Source organism: Zeus faber, assembly GCF_960531495.2.
Source record: "Zeus faber genome assembly, chromosome: 11".
Lineage (NCBI taxonomy): Eukaryota > Metazoa > Chordata > Actinopteri > Zeiformes > Zeidae > Zeus > Zeus faber.
Window position 1 is genome coordinate 22,845,452 of NC_137205.1, and position 13,655 is coordinate 22,859,106.

At 45.7% G+C, this 13,655-nt stretch overlaps 1 protein-coding gene across 1 annotated transcript in view; it reads right to left on the reverse strand.

Annotated features, from left to right (window-relative positions):
* Positions 1 to 8,529: 8,529 nt before the first annotated feature.
* The window catches only part of tmem104 (transmembrane protein 104), a 72,035-nt gene continuing 66,909 nt past the window's right edge, over positions 8,530 to 13,655 (reverse strand). Inside the window, exon 11 of the mRNA XM_080009179.1 lies at positions 8,530 to 11,753. Coding sequence (XP_079865305.1) covers positions 10,990 to 11,753 — 764 coding nt within the window. The 3' untranslated portion in view covers positions 8,530 to 10,989. The remainder of the gene's footprint in view (positions 11,754 to 13,655) is intronic.

A 13,655-nucleotide genomic window follows, 5' to 3' on the forward strand; every position in this document is an offset into this window, starting at 1 on the left:
CCCTCCTTCCGCGAATTCGGGCGTCGAATTGTACAGAAGTAACCGACGGCGATTCTCAATCTTCAGTTTGGTCGGCTCATCATCATTCGTGTGGATTTTCCCTTTGCCGGGCACAATATGTTCTTGGGAGTTTGGAGTGGACTCTTAACAACGGGAAAGGGGCAAACCCATTAATTCTGTTTCTTCCCAGGGAGGCCCTTTTGTTCTGGGAGTCATTTGGAGACAGTTATAGAAATGTGACAGGATGGAGACATTCCCCCGTCGGCGAGGGCTGCTCCCCTCCGTCTTGCGTGCCAATATTACCGTGAGAGCAGTTCGGGCAGTGCTTGGCCGCACTCCCCAAAACGGTGCGACCTTAATCTCTCCGCTAGACTTCTTCTAAGCCCCGTTTGTGCTAATGAACCTCTCACAGCGACAAGGCATGCGGAGGAAAAAAATAAATCAGTGGGAAAAAGGGAAGCATCTGTCCGGAATTAAAAGAAACCCATCTGTCATTGCGAGAGGAGACTGCACCTGCACCGTGATGAGTTTTAAAATGATCCAGGAACCTCCAGGCGGACAAACGCGACGCTGGGAAGAAGTCAACACATTAGTAAAGAGAGTTGGTAGATGAGGCAGTTTGTTACTTTTAAAAGCTCTTTTCAATTTGTTTTTTTTGTTTTTTCCTTCCTTCTTCTCAGCAGTGCTTAAAGCGCTGGTATTCAGGAAACAAGCCCCCGGCACCTCTAATGAACTCACGTCCTCTGTTATTGGGAACTAGTCTGCTGCCGGCCTCCATTACCGGGGGGAATCCAGACAATGGTGTCCTTCCGTGTAAGGGTTTTGCTGGTGAGTGTAAGATTGTGTTGGGGGTGAACCCTTCCAAAGAGGATGAAACCCAGCAGCATGGAGGTGTAAAGTGTGCTGGAGAAATGAGAATTTTTTTTTTTTTCCCCCGGAGCTCTGATTTTTACTGGCGACCCCAAAAAAAAATAGTTACCAAAAGTTCCACAACTCTTACAATAATGCAGCGGGCTGGTGGACAGCAAAATCTCTCTCTCTCTCTCTCTCTCGCTCTCTCTCTCGCTCTCTCTCGCTCTCTCTCGCTCTCTCTCGCTCTCTCTCGCTCTCTCTCTCTCGCTCTCTCTCGCTCTCTCGGCATACATCCCCACGGTCTCTACCAACACTATTATACAGTGGAGGGCACCTGGACACGCAACACACTACGTTTAGAACATATATTTCCAATCTGATATTTACATATACGCAATAGACATGATGATATAGTCGAATACAGATTAGGTAAAATGCATAATAAACTGAAGAATTACCAAACAAAAGCCCTCTACAGACTCCCCTCTCCCTTAACTACTTGGTTCAGCCTAACAAGGCGATCGTCGCCAGCGAGAGGCCTGTGGCTGCATTGCTCACCGGTGCACTCCGTGAAAACGCGCCCCCGGCTTTAGACCTCAAAGAGAGTGGGATTAGTAGAAGTTCGCAAAAATAAAAGGCACAACATAACAGAAATGACTTTCCTGTATCAGTCTGTTTTGTCGATCGCAGTCACTGCGCAGGCGTGCATTGTTTTCGTTCACCTTAGCGAGGGGGACGCTCCCCAGCTCCCTCACACTTCTTCCCCCCTATGGGCAGGTTCGCCAAACCACGTTGGCCGGCAGTGGATGGAGACGGTTCTCCGGGGTTGAAGGGACGGGAACCGACGAGTGATCCAGCTGTTGGTATCGTTCATCTGCTCCAGCCATTGCAGTGCCTCATGGTCCGTTTCCAGGTTACACTACCTCACAAGCAGGTAGTTCTCGAAGGTGTCGATGGCCCACCTGATGGCCAAACACTCCGGCTCCACTGCAGAGCACCCTGAAACAGTTTCCTGTTGATATAGCTCTACTGGTTTCCTTTCTTCTCTGTGTACTCGTAGGAGGGCCCGTCCTATCCCCCAGGCTGAGAGACCTCCGTCTGGACTGGCATGGGCGAGTTGAAGTTTGCAGCTCCCGGCAGAGCGCGTTTCGACAGCAAAGGAACTGGTTCCGGTTCCGGAGCCGGCACTTTTGCTGGTTCTTTTGCACCACTTCGAAGCCGGAAAGGAACCGAGGAACCACTTACGTCAGAGGGCGGGGGCGGGGGACAAGCGAGCTCGAGCAAAATGTTGTGACCGCCATTTTTCTTCACCGCCTCAGCAGCGCAGAATTCGGTTCATTCGGTTCAGACGTAAACTCTGGTCCGTGGAGCTATCAAGTGGACAATATCAATCGAACAGATCTACTGACATCTACCATGTAAGAAGCTATATAAATACACACTAAATAAATCGATAATGTGGTAACGTGTGAAGAATACAAAGTGACAAGAGTCTAGACCACACACTGGACACGGTCCAACTGCACATTCTCAATCTGAATCTGTACATTAATAGCAAATAATATGATGACATCATAAAGCGTCTAACTGTAAATATCATCCTGTATATTTTAGAACGAGACGTGTGACGTATACAGTATATGTGACATCATATTTCGGGTCAAAGTTGTTCAGGTTTTCACAAATATCTGCTCCGTATGTGGATGGATTTGAATGAAATTAAAACCACGAAATCCTTGTGAAACCCGGGTTTAAAGGACACCTTGTTCGTAGGCTCTGGTGAACTATGCCTTCCAGATAGTTTTAGCCAGGTTGAACATATTTTGGCGTGAAATGCATTGGCCCGTCAATCAAAATCTGGTCGGTTTTTCGCCAATATTTGCTCCGTATGTGGCTCGCTGGTCGTGTTACTTACGTAATTTGAGTGGTGACTTTTCATGAATTACAATTGAATTTCATTTTCAATAGGTTTTGTTTCCATGAAATACAAAAAAATATGTATTTCTGTGATAATTAGCATTGCACAGCTTCTATTTTACCGACAGCTCGCTAGATATTGTACGCATCACTCAGTCGAATATTCGAGTGGAATGGGTTTGTGGACGTTTTTTTCGTATTTTTCAGTAATCCGGCAAATGGGGACAAAAGAGATGAAATATCAATCGTACAGATCCACAGACTTCTATCAGGTAAGAAGGTACATTATTATACAGACAGAGCGACAGAGTCTACTGACACTGGACAAGGTCCAAATGTACATTCTGACTCTGAACCTCCACATTTATAGTAAATAGTATCATGACGTCATAAAGCATCTTACTGTCAATCTCATCTCGTTCATTTTGTTTACGAATAGTGGCATGTCAGTCAAGCACGACCAGGAACAAATTTGTTCACTTTTTCCCCTCATTTCTGCTCCGTATGTGGATCTATTTGGATGAAATTTAACCCATGAGATGATGGTGACATACCGGTTTAAACGACACCTCAGCCATGTTCGTAGCATCTGTCATTGTTGTGTTCCAGATACTTTTATCAGGGTTGGACATATTTTGGCGTTGAATGCATGTCTGTGATTTCGGTCGAATTTGATTGGTTTTTCACAAATTTCTGCTCCGCATGTGGATAGATTTGGATGAAACTTAAACCACAAGTTGGTGACTTACCGGTTCAAACAACACGTAAACTGTGTTTGTAGCTTTTGCCGTTGATCTGTTTCAAATTGTTTTAGATTCCAGAGAATTTTACCCGAACAATATCAATACCTACGGGGTCCAGTTTGGTCATGTTAGGTACTTATTACAGGTTTCGGAGGTTCCGAGGTTCCTGAATCTGCGCTCTGTAATTATATTATATGCGGGGACGTTTGAAGCAGGACTCTCTCTCACCACGGATCATTTTTTTTTAATAGCTCTCCTTTTGCGGGGATGGGGGCCGGGCTCTGGTTGGGAGGAGTGCGGGTTCCAGTTCAAATTGGCGTTTTGGTTAGACCCGCCGCGTCAGCTCCGGCTGCCTGCCGCTTGCCTGCTGCTCCACCGGGGAGCGCCGCGTCCGGGGAGAGAGTGGAGGAAGCACCGTCGCTCCTGCTGTACGATTGGCTGCTTGTGTCACATGTTTGAAGTGACCCATTTACACAGGTTTATGTATTTACAGAGGTTTACCAAGGTAATCGAACATACGTAATTTCAGTGGTTACTTCTTTCTGTGGATTAAATTTACGATTTCGGTTTTCGACTCACAGCCAAGCCTGGTAAGCCGCGTACCATCGGGGAGAATGGAATTCTTCCCGCTACAAAAGAGATAGGTGTAGTGTGGATAGACGGGTGTGATGTTGGGAGAGAAGGCGTGGAAGCCAATCATCCTCATCTCGTTGTCTGATAACTCAGTCAGACGCAGGATTGACGAGACGGCAGAGAATGTGTCGGAACAGCTGATAAAGAGCGTTCGAGAGAGTCGTTTTTTTATGCCCCCCAACTGGATGAATCAACAGACAGCACAAATCTGTCAAACCTGCTTGCCTATTTAAGGTATGAAAACAATGGAGAGATAAAAGAAGAGTTCCTGTTTTGCAAATCTTTTCCAACGCATTCCACTGCTGAGGCCATTTTTGATATTCTGAGCGCGTTCATAGTTTCAAACGGGATTGATTGGTCCAAATGTGTGGGAGTGAGCACTGATGGGGCCCATGCGATGCTGGGCCAGCACAGTGGAGTCATCACAAGGGTGAAAGCCGTGCCTCCACTCGTAGCATCTGTCCACTGCAGTATACACAGAGAAGCGCTGGCTGGAAAGAAAATGCTGCTAATGACTGTTCTAGATGAGGCGGTCAGAGGAGTCAACTTCATCAAAAGCCGCCCACTGCAATCACGTTTATTTTCCGTTATATGTGACGAGATGAGCAGTGACCATAAGCTTATGCTTGATGGTCAGGCCTGCTTCCTTGATTTTCCCCAACACTATTGCCAGGTGGTTCAGATGTTTCTGCCACGAGGTACTGTATATCACAATATCATCAAGGTAAGCAGCTGCAAATGTTTTCATTCCTGCCAGCACTTGGTTCATCAACTGCTGGAAGGTGTCAGGAGCACGGTGGAGACCAAAAGGCATCTTGGTAAAATGCCAGAGTCCTTCAGGTGTCCTGAAAGTAGTTAGCGGCTTGGCAGCATGAGACAAGGGTACCTGCCAGTAGCCTTTGCAAAGGTCTTGGGTGTTAATGAACCCTGCTTGGCCTACCCGTTCAATGAGGCCAACCAGTCTTGGCAGAGGAGAAGCATTAAATTCACATCATGCATTCACCTTTCTAAGTCCATACAAAATCCGATGCTTCCATCTTTGTCGATTACCAGGAGAATGGGATTGCTCCAGTCACTGCTGGAAGGCTTGATGACTCCCAGCTCCAGCCACAATTGACCGCAATTTCCTCTTCCAACACCAGCCCCAACTTCTGTGGGATGCGATACATTCTCTGCCTGATGGGGGTGCTGTCCTTCAGGCAGACATCATGCTCCACTAGGTTTGTTGCCCCTGGTCTCTCCTGGAACAAGTCTGGCGGAACAATGGGCTGCAACTCTTCCTACTCGGTTAGGGAGAGATGGGAGAGACCAAGGGATACTGCATTGTAACTAGCGGGAGTGAACTCACCCACAACGTCATCCTCCACCTACATTATCCAAACAAACATCTGCTGTTGGGGTGGGATTTCCCGGGTTATCCACTCCTTTAGCAAATTGATGTGCAATGTCTGCGCCCGACTCCTCCTCTCTGGAATCTCAATCTCATAGGTTGTTGGACTCAACTTCCTCAGCACTGTATATGGGCCATGCCATTTTTCCAGCAACTTGTTCTCAACTGTTGGAAGAAGAAGTACCTGCTGACCTGCTGACCTCTCTCTCTGGCTGCCTTGTTGCACAAGGTTTGTTGTCCCTGCTGAGCCTTCTCCATCTTCTCCCTCACCAGCTTGGTGCCCTGCAACATTTTCTCCCTCATCTGTAATACTGATTTCAGACCAATATTAGCGCAACACTAAAAATAGGGAATTGACAACTTTCCCATGACCAGAATAAATACAGTTTTTTTTCCTGGCACATCACGTTCAAGGTCACAGACATGCCAGGAAAGGGGGATGTCATGGTGTGTGATTGTGAACAAAACAGTAGAGGAGACAGAAACTTCAACAAACAACCACATAAAACTGTAAAACTTGAAACAAAGTATTTAGAGCCATTCAAAAGAATCAAATCGTTCATGAACGACCAAACACTACAGTACAATCAGCATGGAGTATCCATGCTGCTGGTGCGCACTTGGGCACCAGCACCGGTCCTTTGGCGTCGGGGAGCGGGGCCCGGCTTGGGGCGATGCTGGAGTGACTCGGAGCCCAGCGGGGAGCGTGGGGTTCTCCGCTGTGCATCCCAGGGTGCGTTCCCCACGCAAAACATGTCATGGTTCTCCATGCAGAAAAAGGTCAATAACTTCTGATTTTGGATTCTAAATGGAATATGAAATGATTTAAGATTCAAGATTCAATGGAATGATACAGGGATATTCCTGTATATTTATGCACCAGCGTACGGAACGCCAACGCACGTCGCATCGTGCCGGTAAAGGGGCCAAAACTAGTGGGTCGACCCGGGCGTCCTGTTCACATCAGAGCAGATCGGAGGTGGAGCCGATTAAAACCTGTGTATATTGCAGGGTCATTTGACCCGGGACTGAAACCTGGGTTTCCTTTCCCATTGATGACAAATGCCGGATGTTACAGGGTATTTGGTGCAGTGGGAAAGGGGTATAAGAAACTATAAGACAACTCCAGAACACTGGGAACAACTTCTTCTCCTGGGATCCCCCCCAGGACTCCTGCAACACGTTGATGGGACCTCTCACCTGCCTGCCATAAAGGAGTTTAAAAAGTTAGAAGCTGGTTGAAGGTAGGGGTGCCTCCCTGTAGGCAAACAGGAGATATGGGAGCCACTGTCATGACATGTGTATGGCTGCTCCCGGCTTGTTACATCTTGCCACTTTCTACAATAAACTGGTGTGTTTGCAACATTTATGCATGTGTTTCTGTGTCGGAGGGCCCTGAAAATGCAACTCGGATGGCATGGGGCAAGTGGAACTGCCACAGTGGCGCCTGAACAGTAACTCTCCGGCACAGGGAAGTGACACAGAAGTGCCGTCCGAAGATGCACTGGAGCCACCAGCAGGTCAACGGGCCACCAGAGCCAAGCCCAGCTACACAGCAGGAGGAGGCCCCACACTTACCCTGGAGGTGGGTCGCCGATGGACCATGCTGTTCCAGGTCTCCTGGAAAGGAGGCTGTTGCTGTTGGACACTTTTTGTTTATTTAAGGTATGGGAACCCTGTGTTAGAGTCTGGCCATTTTATTGTTACTTATATTTGTTAGGTGTGGGGGCGTAGGTTTCAGCCAGGCATTCTCCCCGGCCTCAGTTTGGTGTTGGGAGTATGTATGTATGTGTCGGGGTGGTGTGATTTAAGCAGCAACACCTGTCTTGGGTCTAGGTAATTGGGCTCAGGGTCAGAGGTGGCTGTACGCCTGCGGCTCATCAGAGCAATCATCAGGCAACAGGTAAATCACCCACCCCCCTCTGTCATGTGTCCATTTGCTCCTCACGTTGCCACTTTCTACAATGAACTGGTGTATTTGGAACATCTCTGCCTGTCTCTGTGTCGGGGGGGCCCTGAAAACATGGCCCACAGGAACTGCCACAGGAAAATTTAACCGAGTGCAGAAAACACATCAGGACTTAGCGATGGGAAATAAATGAATGTTTGAGCATTTCAACATGCTGGAATAACAACATAACTTTCCTTGAAGTAAATTTGCATGGCCTTTCACATTATAGTTCAGATGTTTTCTTTTGGGGAAACATACTTTTTACCCATCTCCTCAAAGCAACTTCTCTGCAAAGCTGCTTACTTCCTTTTTTCTATGGAAGTTTTGAAAATGTTCACGAGAAAAGTCTCCGGTTAGGGAAAGATAGTTTCCAAAATATACTGCCGAGGTGCAATTTCTTCAAAAAATGTCTCATGAAGTAACTTAATACATGGAAGTTGTTACTACCCACCTTAGTGACTAACATGTGGCGTATCCGTAGTGTCCGGCCAGCTGAGGGAGCAATAAAAGATAAAAAAAATAAAAATTGTAAAATTCTTATAGGGGGGCAAGGTCAAATTCAGCAACCAGCTCTCTCGAACCTGAAACACAGCTGTGTAAACCACTGAAAATTTTAAATGCACCTTGAATAAATTAGAAAGTGCAGTTTGTAATAAAAAAAGAGGGGTAGAGGGTAAGTTAATTTACACTGCGGACCCTGCTAGAATTAAAATTCAGGAGGGGAGGTTTCATATTGTCATAATAGATGGATGTACTACAAACAGAAAAAAAAATGCTCAAAGGTCATAAAAGTGGCCCACAGGAGGGCTGCACTTTAATGCAAAAAATAAATACAAAAATGATTTCTATTCAGTTTGAACCTGAGATGAGTAACTGACTTGTGACACTCTCCCCGACAAGACTGCACTCTTCGCCTAATTACGAATAAACTCCGAAGAGAATATCACTAATTCCCATACTTGTTGACTTTATGCCAGAATAACAAAAAGAGTGAACTGATCCATGCACTCTCCAATGCAGAACCAGTAACAGTAAACCAGAGGTCTTGATAAACATAAATCTTTTATTCTTTGGTGAAACATAATATTTCAACTGAACACAAATGAAATGGATGATTGAATCACAGGCAGGTCAGACCACTGAAAGCCATCACGAATACACAAAAACATGAAGACACAAACACAGATGAAAGAAAATTAATCCCACCTGGAAAAAAGAACACAATTCATCTGTGTGTTTGTTTACTTTTGGGGGAAGCTGGTTGTAAAGTCATAAATGGCTGCCATGCAGGTAAATAAGGCTGCTTCACAAACAAACAAAAACACAGAAAACAAAACAAAACAGCTGACACTTTTAGGACCAGAAGTCAAAGAAAACCAAAAAGGCACACTACACACCTTTATTCATAAGCCCTCAAACACACAATGTCCGGAATTAGACCAAGGCTCTTTCCACTTGCATACACACAATTCTACACTCAAGTCAGATCTGTTCCCTACGTAAATACTCTGGGGTTTCTGATGGGGTGTACAACCCAACCCATCAGATCCTACAAAGACCAAAACCAAACAGGAAAAGTAGTATGGAAAAGTAAACAAATGACGATTAAAGAAAACATATTTTAGGTTTGGCTGCATGCAGGTAATGCCTTTGATTTTGGTTAAGACAAACAGACATGACTTACAGAAATAGACTTCATCCCCGTATGAATCGTCTATCGCACCTATAGCATCACAGGTGATTTTTGGAGAAACGATACCACCACACAAAAGAGGAATCTCAATTATTAACCCATAATAATACAATGTCAATATGTCACAAATATGACAAAACAGACGTCGTAAAGCTTCAAAGTGCTCATGATACATCAAGTTTCCCTGCAATTTATAGACCACAATACCCATGTATTGTGCCTAATGTAGAGTTAGAAAAAGAAGAGACCTTTTCAGCGCCTCTGCAGAACTTGCCAAACCTCTGTTTGGTGTGCTTTACCAAACATTGGCGGCCAATATAACATCATATGAAACCATAGCAACACCATTTGATGACACTGTCAACATTAAAATATCACCATCATTATAAGATGTAAATGCTTGTTTTGTAGAGTTATAAGTGAATATATGCGTTTGCAAAATAAGAAAACATCTTCATTAAAGTGTGTGCAAACCTGCATATGGAGAGTGCAAAATGTTAAGGAATATGTTCCTTCTTTTAAAAGAAAAAACGCTCTCGCTCATGACAAGCGGGCAAGTCGAGTCGAGTCTACTCAGCTGCACGTACTGTGCAAAGCAGCAGCAGTGACTGCTTTGCAAAGTGAACTACAACAGTCTTTGATTCCCCAACAGTATCAATTAGATTCCTGGAGGTTCAAACAGGATGTGTACCTTTCGAAGTTCATAAATTATTAAATTATATGACAGAAAGTGCGAAATGGAAAATAACAGACTGTTGCACAACCAGGAAATACAGACTGATCAATAACTTAGGCAAGACAGAGAGGAGAGGAGGCTGATGTTGCAACACAGTGGAACCAAGCTCTCTGGTCTACGGTTAAGAAAGCCTTGCGCAAGTTTGACAGGAACCAGGAATCTAATCGTATGCAGAGGCGCTGACAACACAAGACCAACTGAGAAAGTCTCAATATCGTATCCAATCATCATGTGACCGGGATAAGGACATCACGACTGGGGAGCCGCTCCCAATGACTCACCATTTAACTTGTACCTGCGTTATACGGCCAAGCCAGCTTGAAACAATTAGTCGATTAAATGGTCGACAAAAAACAGAATATAATCACATTTTAGTAATTGAATGATTTAGTGACCTATGGAGGATCTTAAAATTGTAAAGTTCCATTTACAGCAACAAACAAAATGTCAGTTCCACTCTTTATTCTATTCTGTATGATAAAAACATGTATGTTTGAGATGGAATATGAATAATAATATATATTATCTTGTTGAATAACACACTATGAGCATTTAATCATTTTTTGACGCGGCCTTATTTTACTTCTATTGCCAACCCCTCCAAGGTCAAGCTCCAAGCTCACCTTTGTGGTTAACCTAGCAGACACCATCACATCCCATAACGCTGGAGTGATGTGATGCCCTGATAGGCTTCAACAAAGTCATGAGTGAGTGTCACACCGTATGGGTGTGGTGATACAGAGACCGGGCGCTGCCTCCAGGTAGCGCCTATCCGTCAGTCGGCCTGTCCTGGAAGCTCTGGACCTCATGAGTGACTCCCTTTTTAGTTCCCTTTCTGTTAAGATTTCCTCATTCACTGTTTGAGCATTGGTCAACAATCGTAAGATTTTTGGTCCCTTTCAACGACAGGTTTCGATAAATGAGTCCTGATAAGAATAAATTGACGTGCTACAAAAGTCCCATTTAAAAAAAGGCACGCTGTACAACCTGTAGCAAGTTCGATAAGGCCTCAGTTACAGGAAATAAACAAACCGAGCACACAAAAATAACGTGCTAAAACGGTGCATGTCCTTCTCATTTCTTTATATCAGTCAGGATAATATTAGCTGTGACAAACATGAGGCAGAAGGTGGCCCACACCACCACGAACCACACCCAGGCGGTGTGTCTGAACGGGGACCGGTGCTTGTTGATGGCGTCCCTGCCCATCACCGGCTCCAGGTGCCGCCTGCCGTAGTAGACCAGGAGAGCCGGGATGACGTACTGGATGCCGGTGCCGGCGTAAGCCCCCGTGATGCCGACCAGGGACTCCAGGTTGCGGGTGCAGAAGGCCACCACGATGGGCGGCACCAGTGTGATAAGCGGGAAGACGATGCGGTCCACCACCCACGGGTAGGTGCCGCCGTCTCGGTAAAACAGCGTCTTCCAGTTGTTGCGTAGCGTGACGGCGATGATGGGGAAGTTGGTGCTGATGGTGAAGATGGGGAAAAGCCCCAGGAAGTAGCGCAGGACGGGAATGTCCAGCACGTCGCAGTTGTCTGTGAAGTTAAGCGTGTACATGTCGTGCAACAGTGAGCTGTCGAAGCAGAAAATGGCGGTGAAGGACAGCAGGACGTAGAAACCCAGGATCAGGACATAATCCACAACCACCAGGCTGCCGACGCGCCTCTTGTCGGAGATGGGCGTCACCAGCGACGGCAGCGAGTGCTGGCACATGAAGGAGTAGACGCACACGCCGAACAGGTTGGGCACGCCGGATAAGGAGGCCGCCGGGGGCTGGCCCTCACCTCTGCCTTTACCAATGCGGAGCAGAGCCAGGAAGATCATCATGGTGAACGCTGCGAGAGACAGGAGGAGGAAGAGACGGCTTTAGGAGCGCTGCGTCAGCACAAACTCATTGTCGACTGAAGGGTGGAAAAAAATTTGAAAAACAAAGACAAAAATAGTATGATACATATGAAATGAATGGAATAATCAATGGACTCTGAAATCAATATCACAATACACAACTCTTAAAGAACTGTGTGGCCAGCGTGAAGATGTTATTTTAAACTGTTCAAAAACATTTACATAATAAAGGTTTTGATTAAACTCTCAAAGTGGGCAAGGTGGTTTTGCAATGTCCTCCCGGAACATTTAAAATGTCAGAACATTGGATTCCAACAGACAAATCTGAAATGTACCTAAAAAGATAAAAACCAAAAGACAAAGCAAATACATAATAGAAATGTTGCTGCTACATACTCCTTGAATAGATGTATTGTCGATATGTCCAATAATAAACCCAGCAGACGAAGGGCAGACTATTTTAAGGCTCGGGAGGTTTCGATACGTGATGCTGCCAGGCCCAGCAAACACCACTGAGTCATAAAGACTGGAAAGTGTAGAAATATCCACCGTGGAAATGTGACGGCTGAGGCGATGCTTCATGGACATGCTCAGTGGCTTTTCCGTGACAGGTGACGGAGAGGCCGTGTCGCCGCCCTCCTACTGTTTGCAGTCGCATCTCCAATCAATTGGCGTGTGACCCTGTGCGGGCCGCCCGGTAGACGTGAGTGTTTCTGACAAGGAGTTTTTTCGAGCGTAGCACAGCGGCGCGTTTGGATAAGGACGAGAGGTCGGGTGGCCCAGCGCGCTAGCTTGCCTCCCGACAGCCAATCAGATCGCTCGGTAAGTGCGAGTTAGTCACAGCCGCGGCTCTTATCGCCGGGGAGACCTTTGATCGCGCCGTGACATTAAGGCAGGACGAGAGGCTCGAATCATAACATGCAAGCATACGCGCCCTACTCGCAGGCTCTCTCTTGCATGCCTTCCTACACCTTTTGTGACACCGATTAACGTTGGGTTGAAAATCTAGTTCTCTACAGTGTTTAATGGCAAAGGAATATTTTAAATTTAGGAGACTTTGCCGTTACACTGAGGAATTTCAGTTAGTGTGTGATTAGATAATGAGTGACTCGCTAATGATCACTTCAGAATGAAGGGGATCATGGATCATGTCTGAAATGTCAATGGACTCCAAGTGTCACATCTATGACAACAAACTACACGTGGATTCAAAGCTCAAGCAAATATGTAATAAGAAGTGCCTCGCTAGTCTTGACAAGTGTCATCAGATCGTACGTAGACACAGTACTGCTGCTTCCAGGAGGACAGGCATACCTGGCAACTTATGTCACTCTCGGAAAAAAAAGATGGACAGGTGTCTAGAAGACCCGGAGGCCCACAAAATGTGCAAAGGTGAATTCCCCCCAGTCAGACCTTCATAGGGCCTGATAAAGTTTCCTTGACCAAAATGGGACTTAATTTAATAAACAGATCTTAATTAAAAAGACAGCGTTATTAGTGTTATGTTATTCTAAGCAAACGATGAAGATAGGCCCTATTCATTTCTCCACAATATGAAGTCTGAATTATGAGTACTGTAGATGAACTTGACAAAAAAGAGTTTAAGTTCGATGTGAATAATTGTACTTACTATCTACTTCAAAGTGATGAACTGTAGTTGGACTCTTCAAAATGGGATTTTCAATTCACGATCATAAAATCTGATAAGCTCTTCCCTATAGCCCGGCCCTCCTCCATATCATGATCAGTTGATATTCAGACCGATGTCTCCTCTGCATCACTGGTACCGCCCACCCAAACTCAAAGGCAAGGACACATGAGCAATTAGTGTCGTCGGGGCTGACATCCCTTGACGCAGACCTTGAGCCATCAGCCTGCTTGTGTGCATGTGT